This window comes from Seriola aureovittata, chromosome 8 (assembly GCF_021018895.1).
Source record: "Seriola aureovittata isolate HTS-2021-v1 ecotype China chromosome 8, ASM2101889v1, whole genome shotgun sequence".
NCBI classification, from domain to species: Eukaryota; Metazoa; Chordata; class Actinopteri; order Carangiformes; family Carangidae; genus Seriola; species Seriola aureovittata.
The window spans coordinates 18224195-18250584 of record NC_079371.1 but is presented as its reverse complement, the minus strand read 5'-3'; the positions used below and the strand labels follow the sequence as shown (position 1 = coordinate 18250584).

At 40.4% G+C, this 26390-nt stretch overlaps 2 protein-coding genes across 8 annotated transcripts; both read right to left on the bottom strand.

Annotated features, from left to right (window-relative positions):
- Nucleotides 1-2199: 2199 nt before the first annotated feature.
- On the bottom strand, nucleotides 2200-8025 carry gcna (germ cell nuclear acidic peptidase). The gene is made up of 13 exons (XM_056382466.1): nucleotides 6487-8025; nucleotides 6073-6172; nucleotides 5365-5557; nucleotides 5201-5273; nucleotides 5010-5059; nucleotides 4793-4859; nucleotides 4626-4696; nucleotides 4111-4533; nucleotides 3847-4012; nucleotides 3550-3694; nucleotides 3265-3400; nucleotides 2942-3146; nucleotides 2200-2805 (listed from the first exon to the last, which is right to left on the bottom strand). Exons 2-13 carry the CDS (start codon nucleotides 6157-6159, stop codon nucleotides 2580-2582), a joined length of 1842 nt encoding a protein of 613 aa, XP_056238441.1. The 5' UTR covers nucleotides 6160-6172; nucleotides 6487-8025; the 3' UTR covers nucleotides 2200-2579.
- A 139-nt stretch (nucleotides 8026-8164) lies between these two features.
- ogt.1 (O-linked N-acetylglucosamine (GlcNAc) transferase, tandem duplicate 1) lies at nucleotides 8165-22368 on the bottom strand. Of its 7 annotated transcripts, none has more exons than XM_056382458.1 (22): nucleotides 22005-22368; nucleotides 20256-20436; nucleotides 19141-19384; nucleotides 18936-19004; nucleotides 15347-15463; nucleotides 15164-15243; nucleotides 14483-14720; nucleotides 14249-14389; nucleotides 14030-14130; nucleotides 13679-13832; nucleotides 13189-13290; nucleotides 12872-13069; nucleotides 12415-12573; nucleotides 12196-12285; nucleotides 11893-12018; nucleotides 11542-11712; nucleotides 11323-11439; nucleotides 10814-10984; nucleotides 10089-10241; nucleotides 9716-9968; nucleotides 9421-9544; nucleotides 8165-9331 (listed from the first exon to the last, which is right to left on the bottom strand). In XM_056382458.1, exons 1-22 carry the CDS (start codon nucleotides 22039-22041, stop codon nucleotides 9151-9153), a joined length of 3207 nt encoding a protein of 1068 aa, XP_056238433.1. In that variant the 5' UTR covers nucleotides 22042-22368; the 3' UTR covers nucleotides 8165-9150. The 7 variants fall into 7 exon arrangements, with proteins under 7 accessions (XP_056238433.1, XP_056238434.1, XP_056238435.1 ...); XM_056382459.1 differs by having other exon boundaries at nucleotides 12890-13069; XM_056382460.1 differs by having other exon boundaries at nucleotides 20256-20406.
- Nucleotides 22369-26390: the final 4022 nt, after the last annotated feature.

Genomic DNA, 26390 nt, shown 5'->3' with positions numbered 1-26390 from the left:
AGTAAAGTAGCATAGCTGATGTCCCTGACAGGCAGGGTGTGAGGTCGACAGTGAGGAAAGGAAAAATTCACCTGGATTGTGCTGAGGCTGATGCATAAACCTACACCGCTGAGCACAACTGATAAGATCCATATGGCTGCAACTATTACTCGTCTCCTTTGAGGACACATCAGGAATTCATAGCACAGGGGCCACTTGACAGCTACAAATCGGTCCACAGCCAGGGCGGTGCTCAGTAAGAGGTCCACCTGTGCAATAAGTGAAGACATAAAAGTGAGATGTTGCTTTCCGTTTTGGTTGTCAGCGCAGGGAGACCAGAGCATGAATACACGATTACAAACTACAACGTGGCCATACTGTGGCCATTTTAATGTAAAGTAAGTTGTTAAAGCAATTCAAAAATACCTATCTTTACTATAATTTACTGTGCTTCCCTTTGGTCTAATTTTACTTCATATAGTATATAGTAATTATTTCATGTAACATTTGGCAATATCCTATTAAGAAATTCTGAAACTCCACTTTGGAGAGTTGATCCCATAATAACCTGAGGAAACATGAAATCCATGATCCAGCCTATACAATAATTACAATAATGGAACAAACAAATATTTGGCTTTTTGCCTTGCAAAATGACTTAAACAATCAATTGATTATACAAATAATTGCTGATTCATTTGTGTTTGGATAATCAATTGACTTATTTCATGACTACTATGTAGACTGGTGCATGAAACATACAGTAGCGCAGTATGACTAAAGAGAAAAATGGATTGCACAAGTGTAATCAACAAATGACAAACCAATGAGCAGGCCTGGATAGCAGCACAGAAGATCAGACAGTGGGCCACAGGTATACCTTCTCTGGATCTTAAAAGAACTGCTTTGACGGTCCAGAGGAGCTGCTGAAATGGTAAAGACGGTCATTTAACTCAAGGGACACATGGTTCTCACAGCATAAAAAAACTATAGACATTCTTCTTACCTATTATCTTAAAAGCTGATTGCAATGGGATTTGGACAAACAAAGTCTAAACCTACTTGGAGGTTGTCACACAAGAGGAGGTGTGTGAGGAGCAGGAAGCGAGTGTGCCTGAGGAGGGATGGGGGGCGTGTGATGACCAAGAGTAAAGGAAGACTGAGAATGACGTTCAGGGTGTAGCTCACGCACATGCTGACCATCTTAACCAAGTGGAAGATGGTTGAGTTGATCTGCATCTGGGTCTCTAGTATTGTCACATTGCAGTGGACATCCATGACACAAAGCTCCCTTTGATCTGCCGCCCTGATAGTCTTGTTTCCTATTAAAACAATACAAGTCTTTAGCACAGAGCTATTTTCAAATAACTAGAAATACTCTCACCTCATGTCAAATGATATAGAATAACTTGTAATACACACCGTCACATCTGTTTCAAAGTTGCTCTTCTCTGTTGAGAATTCCCAACACACCATGGTACAGCAGACAGATGGTCAGACCTGTTTCATTATGATGGCTGATTTCAATTGCATCTTCCTTTTATGTGCCAGCAGCACATTTACTCAGCTTCACCATGTCAACGTGTCAAGACCTCAGGCCTAAAACCTCATCCCTGTGGACAGTGATGTGTCAACAGCTAGTGTTTGTTATCGGGATTGCATTTGCTTATTTATACAAAAGTCAGGGACGGCATTAACACATTTGTACAGAACTGAATTCTACCTGTCAATATTTGCCTGATAGCATAGGCACAGTCATGGAAAACATAACACCACCCTCTTTCACCCACACACTGCTATATTTATGCAAAATATTTCAAAGGATGCACCATACCTGGACTAAAAAAATAGTCATCCAAACATTCCCTTTGTGTGGGAGCGTGTAGCAGAAAATACTAAGACTTAACTTTATATGATTTAAGGTGTGTAATTTAAGATTAATTGACCAATACATGCAAGTATGAACCCTGTAAACCCAAGGGATTGACACTGGATTAACATACCTGAAATTATATGATTAATGGTTAAGACTAATTTACAAAAACTGTAATATTTTCTGTTCCAATCATAAAAAAATAACTGCAGTAACTAAAAATAATTTTTGGCTAATATGAGACAAAATTAGTCTGGAATAGTTTTCTTGTCACACAACTTTTAACTGTTCATATATAAATATACATGTATAAAAGATGTCAAGGATTCATTTAATGTAAAGTCACATTTTAAACTTTATTGTCAAACCAGTCAAATATTTCAAAACATATGGATCTAATCATACTGATCTCCAGAATATATTCAATACCAAAGACAGCAGGTGGTATGAATTTCATTGACACTGCCTCATCTACACAATACACTACATAAAAACACACTCAAGAACACAAACTTACTGCTTAGGCTCCCTGTTACAGCAGGTCCAGTCTTTGAACACATACTGACAAATACAGAAATAACAGAAAACATAAAAATAGATTTAATATTCACAGCTGCTCACTGACGCAAGACTTGTTCACTGAGGTATTTGAGTATTTGAACAGGTTTCCTGTGGTTGTGCAGCTCAGTTCACAGCTTTAAGTACAGCTACAAGCAAGATCTCAGCTTTAACTGAGTTTAGTCTTGGAGGCAAAGTCTGCACTAAGCTTACGCATCACGTCCGCGTGCCTTTGTCCTGCTAGCTCCTGTCGAACAGTCCCATAATTCTCTTTGACGAAGTTGGCAAAAGGTGTGGGAGCACGTGGCTTGGAGGGAGTCAGTAAGACGAGTTGACCTTTGCAGAGGGCACACATGAACCTCTGCGTGTCCAGTGACTTGGAATGACGCCCAATACTGTGAGGAATCATGGTAAGAGTCAAGTGTTAGGAATATTTCCCAGTAAAAATGAAAACACAATTCTGTAAAATCCAAGACGAATAATAGTAATAAAGATGATATGAGGTTGATAGTTGAATTTAGTCAGACTTACGTATTCTGGCAGCGGCTGCACTGATACTGGAATTTGTACTTGATGTCATAACTGTGGCAGCGACTGACCATGGGCAGCTCAGGATGCACCACTGTGGACTTTCGAGCATAAAACTTCCAGATGCTCCCATGCCCGTCCCTTACACCATGAATGAGCCAGGTAGCAGCGTGACACATCTCATGAATCAGTGTGTCCCTGAGGCGATCTAGAAGGGAGGGACAATAAAATAAGAGATTTAATCAAATATATACATTTGTACATTCAGGAACAATCAAGCAGGCACCATTTATTAGTTGAGTCTTTCTGGCTTACTAGAGCATTACCTGCAGAATCGCAGACTTTCTCTGACAGTTCAATGCGGGCGTAGCGGCTCCCTCCACCTCGCTCTTGCCCTGAGATACAGAAACCGGCTGTCTTCCGCATCTTCTTATTCCAGGTCACTGACATATTGACAGGGAGCTAGAAAAGTAATGTCAGACAAGGAAAAAGAAAACATAACATATGTTAAAGCAAGTGAACAATGTAAAATATTTATAAAGTATACAATTCAATTTGGATGATATTTCTAAAAATATATAAATGAAACAAGGGCAATTGTTGGTCATCACCTTACTGTCAAAGACACTGATATTGTAGAGCTGGTAGAGCTTATTGGTGAGGTCTTCCTTGTTTTGCTTAAAATTGCGGCCATAGCTGGAGCCAGGGTTTGAAAGTGACTCCAAGAAGCACCCAGGGGTCTTACACAACGCTACCCTAGAAGAGAACGAACAGGGTGAAATAAAAACAAACATCAAACTGAGTTAGTGACAAACAGAAATGTTGCTCAAGGCAAAAAAACATTACAATTGTTGAAATGTTTGTTGGAACATTCAAGGCTGTCCATAAAATTCGGTCAGCAGATGTACCTGCTGGTGGGACCGTGTCTGGGCTCTGTCTGACTGACTATGGGCTTCAAGATGGTGGATTTCCCTGGGGTTTTCACATGCAGAGGTGTTCCACCTGATGATTTCGAAGCTGGTGTTGTGAGTACCTTTACAGGAGGAACTACCGCAGGAGGCTCCTTACTGGTATCTAGATTTAAAAACAAGATATAGCAGCCTCAAAACTAGGTGAAAATTAAAGCAAGAGACTACTGGAAGTGTTGGTGACAATAAAAATGAAGCAGTTACCTTTGGTGTTCTTAGGTGAGAATGAAGTGCTAGTGAATTTGTTTTTCTTTTTCAGTCTATCCAGCAGGGATGTGAACTCCTCCTCAGAACTGGCTGATTCATCCAGCTTAGATGGTGCTGAAGAAGTACGCTTGGGAGAGGTCAGTGACGTTGGAGTTTTGAGGGGAGGAAGAGAAAAAGGAGATGGGACTGGAGGCAAAGGGAGTGATGGCGAACTGTCATCTTTATCAGACAGCAGAGCATTATTCTTATTAGCTTTTGGCGGGGCTTTTGGTCGCGACTGACGAGTTCTCCAACTGCTCTTGATCACAATATTACCATCATCGTCATCATCACTGTCACTAACAAAGACTGGGGAGTCACACTGAGACAGTGGTCTCCTCCGTGGATGCTGGGCTGCTGGAGTATTGCTCTTCTTAGGCACTGCAAAACAGGGGAAACAAAACAATCATCATTACACACATTTAGTTCTATGTTTATTTTCGTCAGTACCAACAGTCATTCAAAGGTCATACCTTTATGTGATGATTTTGGCTGAATAAAGACATCATCTGATGAGTAGTCATCCACTATGAAGTTTTTGAGGCTTTAAAGATAAAAACAGGTAAAACAGATATTCTTAAAAACAAGTTTTCAGGACAGTGACAATGCATTTAAAGGAAAAAATATAACGCAAACCTACCTGTCTTCACTCCTGCTCTCTGATATTTTCTTAGGCTTGGCATTAGGGGTTTTCACTCGTTGCAGAACTTAAATATGCAAAACGATGGATTAAGTCAAGTGTAATCCACAATATAAAAATATTTTCCTCATCATATTTCTGTTATTAGATTTTGACTCATTTATTGTAATTGTTTACAAATAGTGACAACAGTACACAACAGAAAAAGGCCACTTACATGTCTCAAAACTGCCCTCATCATCTGAGCTCACCACAAGAACATTTGAACTAGAAAGGAGAGCAGTGGGTTAGGAGGTAGACTGCAATGCCCCAAACCTTGTTGAGACAAATTAGAGGTAAAACTGTAATCAGAAACAAGACAAAGATTTTGCTTTATGAAAACACTTTCATTGAGCTACATTTTCTCACCTGTATTTCTTTGCAGAGCTACATATTTTTGAAGTGGCAGGTTTAGCTTTCAATGAAGCCGTTCCCACAAGAACTGAGGAATAAAAAGGTCAAATGAACAAATAAGCGTATGTGCAAACTGACTCACACAATTTAACAATATTTATACAATTTAACTCACGCACACTGGTCAAAATTTTCATCACTGGAATCAGTCAAAGACTTGTTCCTGTAATTATTGCCCATGGAGCACTTGTTCTCCTTCTCCTGATCTTCTTCACTTTCAGAGAGGCCAAGCTGGATAGGCAAAGAGGTTGGATCCATCACCTGATGAACACTTGTGGCAAAACGACGAGTTTTGCCAATTTCGATTCGCAGCTAGAAAAAATAAAGACAGACAGACAGACATTATGACTTACATAATCAGACATATTTAAGAGCATTTAAATAGGGCTGCAACAAACAATTATTTTCATTATTGATCAATCTGTTGGTTATTTTCTTTATTATTCCTCTTTTTGTTGATGAAATGTAAGAAAACAAAAGGTGATGTATTCAAATTACTAGTTTTATTCAACTAACCCAAATATATTGAGTTTACTATAATGTATGGTAGAGACATAAAAGCCTCACATTTAAGAATGTGGAAAAAGCAAATGTTTTTGGTCGAAAAACGACTACAGCAAGTAACTATCAAAACTACAGTTTAATTATCTGTCAGTTGAATAAATAACTGTGGCACCTCTAGTTACATTCAAATATATGTGTGTGAATTATTCTCCCAGTAACCTGAAGATAAATCATTTTTTACGCTACTTTAGAGGTTATTAAATTAGAAGAAAAAGAAGTGTTTTTCTTTTCTTTCTGTTTATAGGTTGAAGTCTGCAACAAACCCTCTCTGCTGCTGCGTCCAGTCCCTCATCCATCCAGCCCATCTTTTTAGCAACGTTTTCAAACAATTTGCGAGTATCATCATTCATAGTGTCCTCTAGTCTGCGAAAACAGTAAACACACGAGCATGAGTCATTTAACAATTAAAGTACAGCACTAACATCAACCATATGATTTACAAGCCACAAAGTAAGGCTGGCTAACTATTAAAATGTTCTTTTTTTTCTCCATTTGGTGTAAAAATAATTTATAAACACAACCGACATAGCTTACTGTAGCTAGGTTAGTGGAATTACTAGCACGTTGCTAGCTAACATTATCTTCTGACTGTGGACGCTGACTTTTTATAAGCGGTTAAGTTTGAATTACATTTATGATGTTATCGCTCAAAAATATATAACTTGAAATGTGATTACCGAACGCGCTTCTGTTGTGGAAAATAGGAAGCAGAGGTGGAAGACGGAGCTGACGGAGAAATTCAAATCTTGTGCTCCATTTCACCGGAAGTCGTCATGTACACATTCGGCCAATCGGAGAGAGCTTTACATGATAAAGTAATATTGGCCCAATTCCAATCCGGCCCCTACCATCCCTACACACTCCCACTCAGAGTCGGAGAGTAACTTCGTGTAGTGTCACACTCGCGGCTGTGGAGGGTCTCTTCATTAAGGGGGAGGTATAACAATGGGACGCCCTCACCTTTCTCCGATGGAAACAGGAAGTTCATTGTTACCCAAAATACTTCAGAAAGAAATTGTGATTAAATCAATATTTATCTAAAAGATAATCTTATACACAGCATTGACAAAGATGTAGGTGTGTGGGCAGTGACATGGCCCCCATCACATTCATTGCATAGTAAGCTTGTGAAAGGAAAATGATTAATTGTATTAAAAAAAAATTCACTTCTATGCTTCTTTGGCCGCATTTTCCTTTTTGGTGAACATTTTTTTTTTGCCGTCTTAATCTAATCATATGCTTATTTTCTCAACAGTTTAATTTACAAATATCAAGTCAAAAAAAAAAGAAAAAGAAAAAGAACTCTTCCTATTTTTTCTGGTACACATCGCCACATTCATTCCAAAATACAATGCAGCATCTAATTTCGTCATGTGTGCATGAAAACAGTCTATCAATGGTCTGTTTGAAGTAATTTATGACTTTTGACCATTGTAAATAGTCACGGAATTCACATTAGTAGGTATATGACATTTCATCTATCCCGGACTCAAAACGATGCTGCACTCGTCTGAGAGTGTGGTCTATTGTCTGTTTTCAAGTCTGCATCGATGCAGACTCTGTGTTGGAGGGCTTTATAACCCACTTGTGGCGGACCGTTCTAACGAACGTGCAAATGGAGTGACAGTGGGTAGGGAGAGAGGATCGGAATTGGGCCACTCTGTAAGACCACCACCAGAACGGATCCAAAGGCCATACAAAATATTTCATTACATTTAATTAAATTGTTCCGTTTAGTTTTGAGATACTTCAACTTCATCTATTTCCATTTAATACCACGCTATAATTCTACTTTTAAATAGAAATCGTGACCGATGTGAAAAGTGTGATGTTGGTGAAATAACCAAGACATTTGGTTAAAACTAGAACATTATAATGCTGCAACCTATCAATGCAGAACAATGGAAGGGTGTTTTCCAATAATGAGCATGTGACTTCTATAATCAAGTATAATTTTGAATGCAAGACTTTTTCTCATAATTTTGGCATTGTGATATTGTTACATGTCCTGAAACATACATTCTTTCAGCTGTATTTTCTCTATCTGACCGACCAACAGGGGATAAGGAAAAGCAGCAGTTGCAGTGCCATAGTTCTTGTGGAAAGCACGTGTACCTTGCAAGTCACAGAAAGGTTTAGGCGTAGCACATGAAACGTTCAGTGAACAAATGTTCAAAAAAAATTATAGAAAAACTATCATGAGAAAATCCAAACATTATTCAGTTAATTATAGATTGCCGGCACATGAACAAACACAGTAATGTCAAACTACCTTTCAGAATTAGGAAAAGGCTTATGGCTGCAAGTCTTTGTTTCTACCCACAACTGACTCAAGTGGGTGTAAAATACAGTACATAGTTTTGCCATCTCTTTATTTTTTTATTATATTTAGAGCCTTGTGGCATCATTGACAGCATACAGTTAATGGACAATACAAAAACAAAAACTGCTTAGAAAATACTTACCTAGGCCGTTCCTTGTGTGATTTAAAAAAAACAAGATCAATTTGTGAACAGCTCTGACCTCTGAACTGAAATTTAGGCCCTTTCAATGACTCCTCTGTCCAGCTTTGCCTGATCATTTTACAGAGCAGAGTGTGACATCAAACAGGACAATAGCTACTGAACATATTTCTTGATTGACAACAAAATTAGTAAAAGTTGGCATTAGGTGAGGGGAAAAAGTCTTTATCTAGACCATATTCCTCAAAACTTGCACATCTACTAATTGCAGTCATTTAATAACAGCTTAAGACAAACTAAAGAGCACTTGCAATCTAAGTTTTACAATTGCATGTTAAAGCTGATGAAACTTCTGTCAGAGTCACAATTTTCATGGTGCAACATTGTCCTTTTAAAACACACAACACTCTTTATCCATTTATAAATAGATCAACAAGTAATGATGGCTGGGCATTCTCTCCACAAGCTGCAATTAGTCCTGTATGCACACTGACAGGAGAAACAAAATCCACTGATCCAAGTACTGAAGGGTGTAGCAGGGCATTCACAATCCTCTCATGCTGACCAAATATACTTTGTTTAGGACAGGAGTCTCAGACAAGGTGCCTGAAAGTCTCAGGCGCTATCTGGCTCAGGAAATGCAGATGTGTGACAAATGTGATGGGGGGGCGGCGGCGGCGGCGCAAATGTGTACATCTGTAGGCTCCTTCACAATTAAGAGTCCCATTAATAGCAAATGAGAGAGATGGAGACAATCATTCCGGGAGAGGGACTGGAGTGGAAACTGACCATTCACACTAGGGTGCTGAAAAAAAGATGGTGGGGAGGAGGCTGAACATGGCTGGGGAATAAGGGAAAAGAAATCGGCGTGCTTCCAGTTCAGGCATTCTCACTGGTCTCTACTGTTTGGAATTTCACCAGGTGTTCTGGCTTGCCGCCATTGCTATGGTGCTCCCACATCTGCAGATACAGCCTCTCCAGGTCTATTGTGTACTGCTTGGTGTTGAAAAGAGGGCTGCAGATTCGCTGCTTCCAAACACGTGCTCTGACCATTTTCAGGCTGAAGGAGAGAGAAAATGGTCAGACTTCATGGTTTAGCAAACTGGAAAGACAAGTTTTTCAAATGAAGTGAGATCAAAATCTACTTACTATTCCATGTCAGAACCCAGTTTGACTGCTATATCCTCATAGTCCTGGCGACTCTGGGCTATTAGCTCAGGGCAGCCCAGACAGTTGAGTTGTGAAGCAGCCACACGAGAGGCAAGGGTTTCACCTTTCCAAAAAAAGGTTTTACAATTAGAAAGCAGCCTTCACTTGAAATTAGTTCCACTGATAACTTATCAAAAGAAATCAGTAAACTCAAATGTAAAAAAGCTGTATTTTATTAGTTAGAACAAATGAAACAAAGGTTTTAAGTCTGTCCCTAAAACCCTACTGTCCTCACCTGGCATGGTGACCATGGGTGTTCCAGCCCAGAGAACATCCATGCCTGTGGTGTGACCATTGCACAGTGGAGTGTCTAAGCACACATCAGCTAGCTGGCCCCTTCTCACATGCTCCTCCTTGGGTGCCACAGGAGAGAAGATGATGCGCGAGCCAGGCAGACCCATGTTCTGAGCGTACTGCTGGATGTTGGGTTCGCCCACAGCAGGGAAGCGAAGAAGCCACAACACACTGTTGGGCACACGCTTCAGGATCTGCAACAAGGGAGTTTTTAAAAGTGATTTTCAACACAAACTTAAGGAATAAAGTTTTCAAGAGTGCAGAGTTGAAGGAACACTCAAAGCAGTTGTTATAACCAAGTCAGACTAACTTACATTGGCCCACATTTGAAGAGTGGGGGGGTCAATCTTGTAGAGCTGGTTGAAGTTGCAATAGACAATGGAGTCTTCTGGAAGGCCATACTGGGAGCGGGTTGTCACAACGATCGTGCGTGGCACCTCCTCCCCAGTGGCAGCTTTGTTATTGATCTAAAACGGAACAAAAACAGTGTTTTATGATGGAGTATCCTCAATGCTTTTGTTTAACTGGTGTTGATTATTTGAACCAGTTGATATTAAAAAGGTCCAGTGTGTAGGATTTAGTGGCATCTAGCCGTGAAGTTGCAGATTGCAACCGAATACCCCTCCCCTCACCTGTCCCGCTCCCTTTGAAGACATGAGGGACTAACTTCCCATTTCAGGTGATTATACACCATAAAGATTATATTCCAGTTATGCCAATAGATCCCCTTAAATCCTTCACACTGGTACATTTATGTGCTACCAAGACAGTAGGGTTAATTTTAAACCCAATCCATAGTGCCACCATTTACCCTCACCAACAATTCTGAGCTACCACCTTACTTTCATGAAACACCGTACCTGTACGGACACAGTCTGAGAGACTACAACCTCATCTGCTGAAAAGATCTGGAAAAGCAGCAAGCTAAATTCAATCGCTAATCTTGCCTTTGTTTCAGCATTTGTAGACACTTGTAGGCCCATGCTACATATCTCAATATTTGCATTTATATTGACAATTGTGTCAAAGTCTGACATACCTGTGTGGTGGCCAGGCCATTGCTGACAGTGAAGCCATTGATTGTGACTTGGATTTGGCCTTGATTGATCATGTTGATGATTGCTTCAGCTGCGGTGTTCATGGGAATTACAGGCATGGACAGAGCTCCATTTGTGTCCCCGGCAGATTCCTGGTTGTTGTCACACTTCATCTGGTCACAGAGAACAGTTTCAATGTAAGTGCTTGAATATAGTTCAGTGCCAATTCATTCAATATGGTATTTTTGACTTCAGGTTTCATATTAACATATTTTAATGAATCTGAAGCAGTAGAATCCAGACCATGGTTTCCCTAAGTAACATAAACCAAAAATAGGAAACTGATAAAGCCATTTATTGTTTCGTTCTGCTTTGTCATTCTGACTGAAAGACCACAACATGACATGAACAAATAATCAAACAATGCTGTCTAGAGGTCTGCATTGCCCTACTCACACGAAACTGGTTTGTCAATGATACAGATAAAACAACAACTCTTCTCTTTACTCACCTTTATCACTTTGACATCTGGCAGACTGTCCAAGAAGGCCTTCAGATCAATACCATTAAGAACAATGCGGTTGTCAAAGATGTGTCCATTAGACTTGAAATCAATCACTGCCTTTTTCTGTGAATTAAAGAAAACAAATGTTACAAACACCCTAATTATACTGATATTTGAGTTACTTTTCTTTTGAAAGAAGGGACAGCAATGTGAGGAAGAACAGACCTTGAGGTGAGGGAACATGTTGGCATGGTCTCCAATGAAGAAAGTATTGGGCATGTAGGCGAGTTTCTCAGAATACTGCTCAGCTACCTCCAAAGGTGACGTCTCCTTGTCACTGATGATGTAGTCCATGAAGGGAGCCCCACTGGTTCCTGGGTATCCCAGCCACATAGCCTGTTGATGGGAAAAAGAGACCAACAATTATTTGTGGTTTCTTTGATGCAAAACCATTTACTTTATTCTCCAATTAACAGATCAGACTGATTGTTGCAACTATCTGTTTGCATACACATCCAGGACATCTATCCTAAGGATGCAGCTTTGTGTCAATTAGAAATCATAAGTAGAGTTTACCTGAATGGGGGCAGGGCGGAGGGCAAACAGCTCATTTCGGGCTCCTTTGGTGTATCCGTTCATGTTGACCAGAATGTGGATTCCATCCTGGTGAATACGATCAGCTGCCTTGCCATTGCAAGGGATCTGGATGAGAAAGGTACCAGTTTCAGTAAAAATGGTTAATGTTTGACATTACTTACAACTTACTTACTTTTGTGAAAATGACAAACCATTTAGTTAAAAATTGAAATGCTTGAGGTTAATAGACACTCAGTAAATATAAGAATATTGATAAAGAAGTAACTCCAGGTCATAAGTTACCTGAGAGAGGTCTGTGAAATGATGAGCCTCTGCTACCACTTTCACACGGAAGTTGGTACTATCATCAGGGCTGAGCGCGTAGCAGAACACCTTAAGGAAAAAACATATATACTCATACGTTAAATAAATATGCAAACTAGCAATAAGCACTATACTGTATTCTTACCAAATTAAGTTTTAAATATTTCTAGAATTAAATTTACAATAAATATCACCTACCTCAAATTTCTCAGGATTGTGCATTCCAGGAATGGACTGCATCAGGTGTGAAGTTGGGTGGTTGCCAAAGTCCGAGCTGACATAGCCAACACGCAGACGTCCACTGCTGGTCTTCAGATCCTTCGGATGCTCATAAGCAGGTTTGTGCAGTGCATTGATCTGTGGAATAAGCAACAGAATAAACAACTACAGCAAGATAACCAGTTCCTGGTTACATTGACTAATGTTGACTCAAAAACTGCCACTGGTTAATTCTCTAATCTTTCAACTTCATAACATATACCCTTATCCCTGCAAGCAACCCACCACCAGCTTTGACCTTTCACCTTTTTCTACAAAGTTAAATCTCTCCAGTATCTGGCCCATCCCTTACCTTCCCCATATCCCAGCAGACAGCCACTGCCATCACCAGCCACCTTCCACCCCCCCCCCCAAAAATGAATTAAAGGTTACTTGCTTTGATCAGTGCGTGTACCTTGTCCAGGCAAAGGTTTCCGTGGCGCTCAGCAATGGCCTTGCGGAAGCCGTGAGAGAGAGGGTACAGCATGCTGTGGTGTGGGTGCACTGAAGGCAAGCGGTTCTTATCCAGCTGGTCAGCCACGATGCTCACAAGCTTCTTCATCCGCTCGTCATAATCTGTCCAGTCACACACAATCTGGAAGAATGATAAAAGTAACAGGTGAGTGGAGGTACTTCTCACTCAACAGCAACAAAAGTTACATAACATCTTGTATTGCATTATAATAGTTGACAAATATATGAACATCTATGAACCTGCAGGCAATGTGCCAAGTTGCAGTAAGCATCAGGGAAGTCTGGCTTGAGTTTCAAGGCTGTGCGGTAGGATGCAATGGCCTCTGGGATGTTTCCGGAATCCTAATAGAGAGAAGCATTGGAATACAAAATAAAAATTCTTGAACTTGCAAAAAAAAAAAAAAAAAAAAAAAAGACATATTAAACACATCTGCAATAACAGGAATATTATGGTCACCGTCAACCCTGGACTTATTGTTCTAGTATTTGACATCACAATACTGTTAAAAATCACACACACATCACATTTCTCCAGGTTGCCCATAGCAAGCCTTCTACTGCACATAACTACATGCGTCCATTATCTGACATCCCCATTAAGCAATCAAGTGTACTGGAGCACGCAGCTCTCCAAGCAACCAGGTCGTAGGTAAGAAATTCTCAACACAGCTAGCTTAACTGAAAAACATCAGGGAATAATGCCAAAGTTGAAAACAAGACTTATCTGTACCTTGTGGATAGAGGCCAAATTGCTGTGAGCATCAGCAAAGGCAGGGTTAATCTGGATGGCACGAGTGTAGCATTGAAGTGCTCCTTGTACATCTTGCATTTCCTTCAGTGTATTACCCATGTTTGAGTAAGCATCAGCAAATGTGGGGCTGATTCTGAAATCAAACAGAAACATTGTGTAACTTGGGAATTTATACATGTTCACCAAGTGGCGGGATTTCATAGCAGTGATGTGACATCACACCAATATGATTACATATATTTAATTTTCTGCTGCTTTCTGCTACTTTCTACAACCATCATGGCGTAATAACACAAATTAAATCAGCAGGTACCTGTAGTATTAACATACCTGATGGCCTCCTTGTAGTGCATGAGGGCTTCCTGGAGTTTTCCCTGCTGCTGCAGGACACTGGCAAGGTTAGAGTGGGCTGCTGCAAACTCAGGGAACACCTGATGAAAAACAGAAGAGGTTACTAAGAAGAACGATATAGTAATGCCATGCTCACATATACAGCAATAATTCCTTATCAAACCTGACACGAAAATATAAATACAGTTATTCACTCACCTCTAGGGCTTTCCTGTAGAGCTGAACCGCCTCCTCAATGTTGCCCTGCTCACGCTTGATATTGGCCAGGTTGTTTAGGGAGTCAGCATGGGTGGGACACAGACGCAAGGCTGTGTTGTAGCACTCTTCTGCTTCAGACACCTGGGAAAGATTATGGCATTTTAAAAGTTAAATTCAGAAAAAATGCTAACTAACTTAAAGAAATCTGACAAATATTGACAAAAATTTAGTTACATAAGATGGTCCAGACAGGGGACAGATTAAGTACTGTCTTACATTGCCTTTCTCCTTCAGGGCATTTGCCAAATTACAGTAGGCGTCTGGGAAGTGGGGCTGCAATTCAATAGCACGACGGTAGGTGTCGATAGCCAGGTCAATAAGACCTTGCTCGTAGTACACACAGGCCAGGTTTCCATGGACAACCGCATGGTTGGGGCTGAGACTTAAGGCTCTCAGGTATCCAGCCACAGCTCTGGAAACAGATCATAGGATATGGCACAAAATCAAACTCTTGCTGAAATTTGACATTGTAGTCCTCATCTTTTTAAATAACGTCTCACAAGCCATGGGAGCATTAAGAGTGTATCAAACAATTGTACACATTTTAAAGAATGTCAGAACTATCGGAGCACATTGTATACTGTTGACGATTTATTGCTGAAAATAAATCTATTGTTTCAGCAGCTGAGTTACAGTCCTAAACATGACGGCAGCAAATCTGCCATAACTAAACAGTTGTATGTGAAAACACAGCTGCAAGACCAACTCAGACGAAGAGGTAATCAAACTGACAATGTTCTTGACTCATTCTAAACTCCACATGGGGTTTGGAAGGGCAGTAATCATAAAGACAAAGGACTAGACATGAATGCATAAAGGGAGTATCATACCATCTATGTCATGATTTAGACTTACCTGTCAAAGATTCTGGCCTCCTTCAAAACGTTTCCTAAATTGATGTAAGCATCAAGGAAATTTGGGTCCAGAGTCACTGCCTAAAAATTGAAACCAAGCTTGAAAACATGGAACAACACAAAAACATACCACAACAGAAAGTAACAGGATTGAATAATGATTTAAAAAAATTATGTGACTGACCTTTTCAAAATGGTGTATGGCCAGCCATATCTCTCCCTGGGCGTTGAACACACAGCCCAAGTTGCTCCAAGCCACAGCAAAGTTGGGCTGAGTCTCAATGGCTTTCAGGTAACAAGCCTTCAACAGGTTTAAATTGAAAAACCACAGGAAAGGAGGAGTAGAGGTAGAATGGGAGAAGTATAGTTTGTAGAAGGGAGGACAAGGGATTGTAAAAAAAAAAAAAAAAAAGAAAGAAAGAAAGAAAAAAAAACAAACAAACAAACAAACAAAAAAAAAAAAAAAAAAGATTGAGAATAAAAGTAAGAAAAAACAAAAAGGGCAGAGAAAGTAAAATTAGTGACTGTTCTCCATGATGGCAAAAAGTGAGTCTGCAGCATGGGCTCGCGTGCGCACAAGTCTGCCGCGCTAAGCTGCATTGCTTTTTCCTACGCTGCGCAAATCCAACCAACACCCACACGTACGCCCTCATCCTGCAGTTATGACCACACTCTGACCAAATCTAGTGGTTCCCACACACAGGTATAGTCTGTTGCCTTCTACATTGATTAGTTATAACCCAAAGTATTCAATTAAAGTTTAAAAAATAACATCAAATATCTCTCCAATTTCTGTATATGTGGGCATAATATCTCACAACCTGGGATGCGAGACAGTTCGTGCAGGTGATGGTCCCTGTAATGCATGCGCAACAAACGCAAGCGCGCGGTGTGTGTCTTTTGCCACCATCACCACAATTCACCATAGTATGCCGCTTGCGAGACCTTGCTCCTGGCAAAGGTCATTGCGCGTCGCCGCTGCGCTCGCTGAATGGCCAGATAAGACAGCTGCAGACCAACAACCCCTGGCAGAACACCTGCAACACCAGACTGGCACACACTCAGCACCCATGAAATATCTCAGAATAAAGGGTGGGGGGGTTGTGGGGATTGAGGGATCATCCAGTGGCTACACTGTGATGTTTAAACATGGGGCGTTTGGAAATAAACAGCCAATTAACAGTCATTTCTCACTGAGTTTGTAACAAGGAGTTGCACAAGACCAAATAAGTGCTTTTTTTAGAAGCCAATTATGTCTGAGATTTGGGAGCATTTGGGAGCGAGGCTGGTTGTGAGTGGGGAGAGGTCCACAACCAACAGGCCAAAGGGAGTGAGGGGGTGGGGGTTGCATGCTTGCGCTTTCCGCCTTTTTGGTTTCTTGGAGGGTATCGCTGCGCAGCCCCTGCGCTACTGCAGACTCACAGCGCACTATCTGCATCATCATCAGAACGCTGCAACTCCAAATAAAGAAGGAAAAACAAAACAAAATAGGAAAAATAACCAACATGTAAGAGTTAGAGGGTTCTTACTTGTTTTTCTCGATTATTGCTTCCATAATCCAAGTTTCTTTTTTACTTAATATAGAATTGGGTAATTAGTATAGCATATGCTACTGTAATTTGTTTCGTTACTTTTTTCTTTTGCTCTTCAAAGGAAGCCACAAGATAGAGCTCAAGCATAAAGTGAGGTGGTTTTTCTTTTGTTGGCAGTTACAAACCCGTTACCATATTTTTGGACTTTGTCAGAGTGGTGGCCGCAGCTGGCTGGAAGAAGAGGAGAGGACTGAGGCTGCCCTAGTGTTCCTTTCCGCCAGGCACCTACGCAGGAATAGTGTCACCCACCTGAAACCTTCTAAATAACAATATCAGTTGTGGAAAAACCAAAAGAGACAAAATCAGAAAACAAGATCGTTAGTAAAAGTTCTCAAACAATACATTCTTTTTTTAAATATGGAAATAAAACAGGTTCTTCCAAATCACAACAAACAAAAACAGACTATTCTTAGTTTTCATTCATGCAATGAATGTTTCATTTCAAAGAAAACAAAAAGGTATGCCTTAAGGGTAACAGGGAGGGAAGAAAGGCTTTGATTTGATCAGTTTATCAATTAAATAGTCAGGCTTCCAGCTTTCCATCAATTCAGTTTGCAAGTCAAACTACAGGAGGGCAGTTACTGGCTTGATCTTGCCCAAATGAACTGATCCCATTTCTCTGGGAATAATATTACATATTTGAAGGAAAAGGGAAAAAGTATTAATCATTGCTTTTAGTTTGTTCTTTTAGCATTTGCATGAAAGATTTTTAAAACTTTGATTTCTTTATCCTGGCATGCTTTCTTGAATCCTGGCCAATGGGGTAGGGAGAAAAGTCTGTGGTTTAATTATTTGTATCTAGAAGCCTCCACAGTTCTGAAATAAAGAAGTCATCGCTGTTGCTGCGCGTGCTTCTGTCTTTCTAACCCAGCATCTGACGCGGGCGGTGAAGTACAAATTGTGAGCTGTCTGCCTGACGCTGCTTAGACCATTATATGGCATTTGAAAATTAGCTTTCATAAACCAGCACTTTAACATGGTATTCAATAGCAGTGGATATCAGAAGAGATAACCAGCTTGGTAAAATTTTCATCATCAACCACAGATAAAAAGGAAAAACAAATGCTAATGCAGGTTTGCATGAGCATCGTTAGGGCATAGCTAAAGGGTCAGGAAGACAGCTCTAAGCGCGCACTCCACCAATCCTCAGCGAGCGCGCGGGGGGTGGAGCGACAGAGCAGGGGAGCTTGTGACTCCCTGAAGCTCCTCCCCACTCCTTTACCCCCCTCTAGCACGAAATAAGATGGCCTGTAACCAGTGGGACAACTCCACATCTCAAGATTTGACCCAACCCAGGGAGCCCCCTGTAATACAAACAAGTTTTAAAGTGACAAATACAAGTGTAACACTTGAATGGGGAAGGGGAGGGGAGGGGCGGAAACAACCCACACTGTCAGCAACTGACAGCAAACTGAGACCAAACATTAGTCATTGGGCACTTGATAGACAGTACTGGAGTATAGTGTTAGGTTAGAAACCATCTTATCTTTTGCACTGCAAAGTTAAACTAGCTTCTTATCAGTTCATGTATTCTTCAAAGACCGAGCCAGCATTTTCCCTCCAAAATCAACTACATGAAAATGCATGGGCCAAGGTTAAAAAATTACAATATAGATCCACTGTGTCAATTTATATACTCCAGCCTTTCTTCCTGAAAGGGGAGGGACTGACCTCTTATAAAAGGTCGGGGTAAAGCAAAGGACATTGGGGCTAAAAGTGATACAGAGGGGACAAATGTTATACCGAAAAAATTTACTGAAAAAACAAAATGCATGACGCTGTCTAAAAAGTAGTCAACAGAAAGTGTGTGTACTATGATTTATAAAAAAAAAAAAAAAAAAAAAAAAAAAATATACAGAAAAGTTGGTTGCCTCATATAGGTTTTGACTGGTGCAGGTCCAATATTTCCAATGGTTAGGTTAGGGGTGGAATCTCACTAACTCTGAGAAATGAGAAAAAGCTACCATATTCTGTCCTTCATTTTGCCAAGGGGGTTGAAGGGAAAGGACTCCATGTGGCTTAAAAATGTCAAAAGGAAAAAAGGGACAACATCTATGGCCTTAGTGGGATACACTACAAACTAAAAATGTAAGGAAGGAATAAAAAAAAAAATAAAAAAAAAAATCTACGAGAAAAACACAAACGACACATCTATACAAATGCCAACCCGCTGTAACATACCTTGGCCTCTTCCAAACGCCCAAGGGCTTTGAGCAAGTTGCCGAGGTCACTACGCACACAATAAAGATCCTGGGGAAGAAAAAAATGTATTTTACTGCTACAATAAACAACAGATCAATGTACTGACTACAAATATGTTTGTGTTTTTAGAAGATAGGTTTTCTGTCAATGTAAGGTTTTCAACATGGTATGCTATGTCACTTACAGGGTTATACTGTAATGCAGACACATAAGCCTGCACTGCTCCCTCCATGTCCCCTGCGGCCACCAGAGCTGCTGCCAAGTTGATGTATCCATCAATAAAATCTGGCTTCAGCCTTAGAGCATGGCGATAATGCTCTATGGCCTCCTGCAGTTGTCCACGCTCCTTGTACACATTCCCGAGGTTTGAGTAAGCCTCAGCCAGCATTGGGTTCTGTTTGATGGCCAATGTGCTGAAGTGAGCAGACCTGTTGGGCCAGAATGGGTAAAGAATGGTTACAATCCTGAAGGGAGTGGCTGGCAGTGTTGTCTCGATGTGTTGTGTAGAGGCAGCAGGAAGGCACGGTGCAAGTGGTGAGAAGGAGAGACTTGTTCTAAGGCTTAAATGTAAATGTTTAAATATTGAATATCCTTCAACTGTTGAAAACATTAGTACATTACACACAGTACAACACACATTTCACCAAAATCCAAACTTAAGTAAGTAAGTAAGTTTATCATTTAAGTGTCAATTATGCAAATTAACCATTATGCTAGCACTATACTCCAAATGAAGATGTATTTGCATAGACATTTACAGTGAAGAATGTGCCATATGTGATCAGAGTGCACATGGAAATATTTTTACTAACATTTCACTTACTAGTAACAGTGACAGATCAATTGGTATATTATTACAGCATATCACTTAATAATTTCAGCCCTTTTCTGCATATTATCTGTCTGATTCCATCTAGTTCTGTATATGACACCAGAGTGACAACATACTCAATTCAAATCACTTTGGAGTATACTGCTGGCACTGGTTATATTAAAAGAATAGGAAAAATGAGAACAAGATCAAACATTTCAACCTGTAACTTGCAACACCCGAAACCTTCACCATGGCACCTGCAAAGCAAAGGTATGCCCACCAGCTAAACAGTGTTATAATTGAGGTGACAGCATGAGACGATACTAAACCAAGCAAAAGAATTCCCAGACGACAGCTTGGTTTATGCATTTCACTCTCCAAGACCAGACGTGTGCTTTCAAAGTCACAGAAGACCCATTATTCTCTGCCACCTCCACGCCACATGCTCAGTGTGCGTTGAGTCAGTCCCCCCCGCCACACCTCACCTGTCGAGTCTTCGGCACTGGAAGTGGATGGAGGACAGGAGCAGCAGCACGCCTGTGTTATCAGGCTCCTGCCTCCACAGCTGCATGCAGTGGCGCTCAGCTGCCTCAAAGTCCCCTGACTGATACTCCCGGTGCGCCAGCTCAGCCAACCCTTGGAAGGAAAGCATACGTTTTGTCGGTTCTGGAGCACCAACACAGCCCAAGGAGGGGGGGAAACAACATGTTAGAGGTGATGGAAGAAATTAAAGCAGACAAATGAAAACTGAAAATAAATAAAGAGATGAACCTAAAGCTGCAAATGACAAATAATGGTTAACAATTTGAAATCAACAGAAAACAAGGCAATGAGCAAATCAAAGGATGACTGAGATCAAATGTTACAATGATGACACGTGGGAATTTCACATTTTGATTTTAATTCTCGGAGTCCAGATTGGAAATCAAAATAAAATACCAATTCATAAGTTCTGATGACACTTTGAATAACATTTTAGAGGGAGAAATGACTATAACTGTCAAGTCACATTTCAATACAGCCTTAAAACAGCTGATATCTGCAAATAATGATTTTATCTTATTTTTTGGTATATTTTATCAGTGGTCGGGTTTCTGATTTACATTACTAAAGTCAATGTGTCCCTATCATGTTAATCATTATCTTTCATATTAATAATATCAAAAGACTGTGATACAGAGTGACCTACAGTGTCACTTGAGCTCAGCCTTTTCAGGGTGTGGTATAAACAGCATGAAGCAAAAGACATCATGCATGATATACAGCAGGGTGAAAGAGGTGTAATGGTTTGGGCACATTCCAACTTGTGTACAGTGGATCGACACACCTGGAAATTGATGACAGTATGCCAGAGCATACACTAAGATCGCAGTGGATAAGGTGCATCCATCCATGATAATTACGTAATAACGCTTCTATACACAAAGGACGGATAAATTTGGTTACATAAAGCAAGACCTGGCCAATGACCGGTTCGAGAAACAGCACAATAAAATGCAGTGAATGAGCCCAATTACAAATCAGTACCACTGATCACCTTTGGAGTGATCTCTACAGCAATGTGACAAAAAAAAAAAAAAAACCGCAGCCATTATCCTTGGGCACCTGCGCCAACAGAGATGTCTACACGGCCTGTGATAAACGCGGGACGCTTCAGGGCCCTGTCAGTGTCCATGACAAGTATTAGCCCATGATCACCTTCAGAACCAATTGTGTTAATGGTGTTAAGCTTTTTAACAAAAGAAGCCATTTTCTAGTGTGTAACAAAATACAATGCCGCGTGGAAGTCGGCTACATGGCTACATGGGCTACATGTTAGCTAACAACAATCGTTTTTAGGCAACCCCCATTACGAAAATGTTGCACGTCTGTGAATAGATAAAGAATTTGAGTTAATACAGCGTCTGTACACTTGTCAGTAGTCGGCAAAATGAAATTTGCAAATTTATATAAGATATCCATTCGTTACAATATACGGCTAACTGCTACATATTAAGCTAACATACGTTACCATTAGCCTGAGCCTATCCCTCTTACTCGAATGTAATATGACATGGGAGTCACACTGGGCCTACGTTGCCAATGTCGTCGTGTTTAATGAGTAATACAATAATTTTAAAGAGTTTTACTTGCTCGCCACCAGCGCGGTCCCATCTGCGCTGAAGATGGGGCCGTCGTCACAGCTTGCTACGTTACTTGCCATAGCTAACATTAGTTAAGTAGTAGCAACCAACCTGTGCTATCAGCCACGTTTCCCACTGAGCTCGCCATCTCCTCAGTCTTCGTGTCTTGCACGGTGGTCGTCAATGTGTCTTCTTGAGGGTGACACTTTCAGAGAAAAATGTGCGACGGATCGTCTTTGTCGGCCGCGGCCAGCAAACACGTTACCAGGCAGGCTAAAGAGCTCACTAGCTAACCCGATTTCCCCTACCTTGTACAGAGCTTAATGTTGATCTTGCAGTTGTTAGTAAATAGATGGGCAATAATAAATCATCTAACCTTGTTACAATACCTAACTTTTACTGATGTAAGCTATACCGATACTTGAAGGTTCAAGCTGGTGTTCTCCTCACAACAAAGCAGCTATGGAACATGAAATGGCGAGATGGGTGGAACTCGTTTTTTAGAGAAACTAGATCCGAACATCGCCATTACGACGAAACATGTGTAAAATTGCAATAAATATCACATAAGTCAAGTAATAATTTATAGGATGTGTGTTTGAAGTATTGTGTGCTAATCATGGATTATACGTTTCACCTACGAAAAATGTACCGGTTGTGAATGTTACTACGCGGAAGGACACACTGCTGCAGTGAGACGGAGTGCAAATAATATCCGGGTGTTCTAGAAATAAAATTCTGCCGATTTCAACATGGTATGTCGTCTAAATATGTCTGATGAGCCAATGTCTGCAGTATATAAGGTAACAAATCAAAGCAATAATACAGGATAATAATATTATACAATTATTATTGGTTAAACAACAATGCAGGATTGCATTAAACGTGCCTCTACAATTTACCTTGCATTTTGAAAAGAGTAGGCCTAAACAAATTCAGATAAGAAGTTTAGTGGTAGATGTTTATTAATCCTGCTTTAAAAAAAACAGCACAAGCAATGCATAAGTGCAGTGCCAAAGTTAACAAGGCAAACACACAGTAGTGTACACTGTTTTGTGCAGTAGATATGCACAACTATGAATTTCTTTAACAAGCAGAACACATTAACACTAGTTCATTAAATAGAACATAATTCCAAAGATATTGCATCGTTAACCATTTTAGGGAATGTAATTTTTTTTGTTTGTTTTTTGGTGTAACAGATGGTACTATCCAGTGTCCAGGGGCATACAGTATTTTGGGTTAAATTGTTTAAAAATATAATTAAAGAAAAGCAATTTCCTAATGCTACCTAAGTCCAATTTTGAGGCATTTGCATAACAACATAACCTTTGAATAAGAATTGTGTATCTTTTTTTAAATAATAATAGTGTATGGGAACCAAAATGTATAACCAGTAAAGTAAGCTGATAAATACTGTATGTGGTCTGCTGTACATGTAGGATGCAAGATTCATAATGACCAACAGAGGGCAACCTATTGCAAAGAAAGATTTCTGGAGCGCTGCAAAGTGGCTATGAACGACTTTGCCTTATATTTTATTTTTTCTACATGTCCCACATATATGACATCTGCCTGCCTGTAGTTGGCGATGGAACTCTCTGGCTTTGATATAAGACGGTGTTTGTATTCTGCTATTAAACTCCATTTGCACATTTCCCACCACTTCTTCAGTTTATTTATTAAACCGATAAGCATTTTGGCCAACATCGCAGTTTTATTGCAAACCTCAGTCAATACTCATTTGCAGCCTGAATTATCGGCAACATATTCTCTTATGTTATTACATTACTATGTACAGACAGTATCTCTTCAGTTAACATGTTTAACACGTCAATTTCAAGGATGTGGCCCATGAAGTGATCAGTCAGTCATTAACATGCCATTCTGCCCTGAAGATGTTGAAAAGGGGGCTACTGCTTGCTGCACCCCAGTTTTTCCCATAGTCCCTCTATGGGAAAACAGTTGACATCATTGCTCATGTTGGCTTTGCGCTGTGTGCTCAAAGCATGCATAGGGTGCAGGGTTTGTGTACTCTTCTACACGTTCCTCTCCTTTGCTCTCACTCTTCACACTGCTTAGCGGTCACTTGTGCACAGAATGATGTCATGGGCACTGTGTGTCTATGGCAATCGCATCTGACATGCTTTATCTTTGTGCAATCTGCAGTCACTAGGAAGGCAGTCAGGGTGAACACATCTTCTTCTGCCTAAAGGGTGGGTGACAGCTCTCCACAACAGACCCTGCTTTCACAGAAGCTATTTTAGGAAGCACGTGAGAGCGAGAGGTTCATTCACTCACAGGTCAATTTGGACTGGTTGCTATTAAAATCTCAGCACAGCCTGGAGATATTGAGAGATTGTTGTGCCGCTTAATTGCCAGGTCAGAATATTCTGCTACCAAATGAGTGGCCTAAATTATTTCAGCCCATTTATTTCAGGATAAGATCCAATACAAGTTGATGACCCACATTATTTGCAGTGTTTTGGAATGCCTTCCTGGATACTTGAATAGGGTTTCTTTGGGATACAGAGGGAGTTATTTGTTCATTAGTTAGATATTTTTGCTCCATTCAGTGACTCATGTCTTACACTGCATGAGCTCAGACAAACATATTTCATTGTAATGAGTGAATGTTCTCTTGCTCACTCGCATCTGGAACAGCTATCATGGGCAAGTATTTCAGTACCTATCTACAATTTCAGGCTTACTGATCACTGAGTCCTCTTGATTTTATGGCTGGTGTGGTGTTGTTGGTGTTTTCCAGACATCCTGGTATTCAGAACTGATGCTCCGGCCCTGCAGGGAAACTAAAACAAAGTATACTAACCTTTTTCTGGATGAAATTAGACACAACCATCTGTTTAAATTGCCAAGAAGTAGAAATTCATGAAGAAGTTGAAATTCATTTTACGATGCTGACATAGCGAGACCAAACTGATGTGCCACAAGAATTACATCTTTATATATAAATGCCCTGCAAAATAGAATATTTACAACCAATCCTGCAGCTGCTAAACTTGCCTTTAGGATTATAATTTGCATAGAACATAAATCACAGTGATTCGGGGAAAAAAGCTAATTACAAGATTGCTAGTAAATTGTAAATGAGATGAAAGTTTAAATTTAATAAAAAAAGAGAAGTAGACAACCATAATTTCTGCATGAGTGCAACACTTTATTGCTTTGCCAGATGGTTTGCAGCAACAGACATATTTGTCACTATAAGCTTCCTCTCTGTAAGACAGGCAGCAAAAAAAAAAAAAAAAACAGAACTCCTCAAGAATAACTCTGCTGTTATAACATAAGCCCACATACCTGCTGTGACTGTTGATGCACTAACACAACAAGACTAAGATGAGTCAATTTTAAAACTGTGAAGCTAAAAAATCATTGGTGATTTAAGGTATTAAAGTCCCTATTTCATCATAGCTGAGTTTCCAAAACAACTGAAGTGTGCTAAGAATAACTGTACTCTGTGGAAAACACTTGGACCTTTAGCTGTCAGCTAGTTAATCATCAGGTACTGGTGGTTTGATTCATGCTCCTGGCCTTTATTTAAGACATTTGTTAGGTGCAGACTGATGTTTTATAGCCACACATTTTGTGGTTGGAAGTTGTGTCTGAACAACACAACTGTGCAGAAAAATGCACTGCTGTAAACTGTTTGTTTCTGTTTGAAGATGCGTTTAATACTCACCTCTTCCGGGATTATTGCAGGCGGAAAAATACAGATAGTCTGTTTTAGTTTACTTTCATATTACCGTAATCATATGAAGTTATTGAGTGCAGATGGGAACAAACACTTACGGCAGATCGTTATCATTCGTCATCACTTAAGTTATGTAACAACACTTTGAAGTACTTTTATATTGCACTAGATTACTTTACACTTTAACCCTGCCTGTTTCTTTGTCCATCACATTGTCAGAGAGCAGAAACAGGGCAGGTCAGGGCTGGTGTTCGCAGTGAAGGTGTCAGGACCTGTCTGGTGCCTCCTTTAAATCTCTGCATTCATCACCTGTCGTCCCTCTCTGACTCCCTGACCCTTCCTATTCCACCCAGTCTGCTCCTCTTTTCCTGCGTCCCTCTTCCTCCTCTCTTTGTGAGGAGGAGAGTGGCAGTGTGGAGGGTCTGGTGACACCTCTCATGACAGCAGCTGTCAGTCTCTCCTATCAATTACACCGGCTGACTGACACCCTCTCCAACCCTGATCCTAGCTTTTTATTCACCCTCTGGGCATGGCGACTGCGCACCAACTCTGGCCTAGTGACCTCACTGATGTAGACCCCCCCACCCCCACCTAAAAGAAAAGGCTACAACTTCTGCATGAGGAGAGCATTGCATTGTTAATCAAAAGCACAACTTTTACTCTAGTGATATTTTAAGGATGTACATATGCTGCACAGTGCAGCTCATTCTAATGGTAAAGATGTGACTTCTCTCCGGGTTTAGACTAAATCTCCCATGTAAAAAGTCTCCTCGGATGGAAAACTC

Coding starts and splice junctions, on each gene's coding strand:
- gcna (XM_056382466.1), bottom strand. CDS start 6,159: ATGAATGATGATACTCGCAAATTGTTTGAAAACGTTGCTAAAAAGATG. Junction 4,534..4,625: donor GCCAAAATCATCACATAAAG/GTATGACCTTTG, acceptor CCTGTTTTGCAG/TGCCTAAGAAGAGCAATACT. Junction 3,147..3,264: donor GAAAGTCTGCGATTCTGCAG/GTAATGCTCTAG, acceptor CCTCCCTTCTAG/ATCGCCTCAGGGACACACTG.
- ogt.1 (XM_056382458.1), bottom strand. CDS start 22,041: ATGGCGAGCTCAGTGGGAAACGTGGCTGATAGCACAG. Junction 12,286..12,414: donor ACAATCCTGAGAAATTTGAG/GTAGGTGATATT, acceptor TTTTTCCTTAAG/GTGTTCTGCTACGCGCTCAG. Junction 9,332..9,420: donor CTGGGTTCTGACATGGAATA/GTAAGTAGATTT, acceptor TCTCTCCTTCAG/CCTGAAAATGGTCAGAGCAC.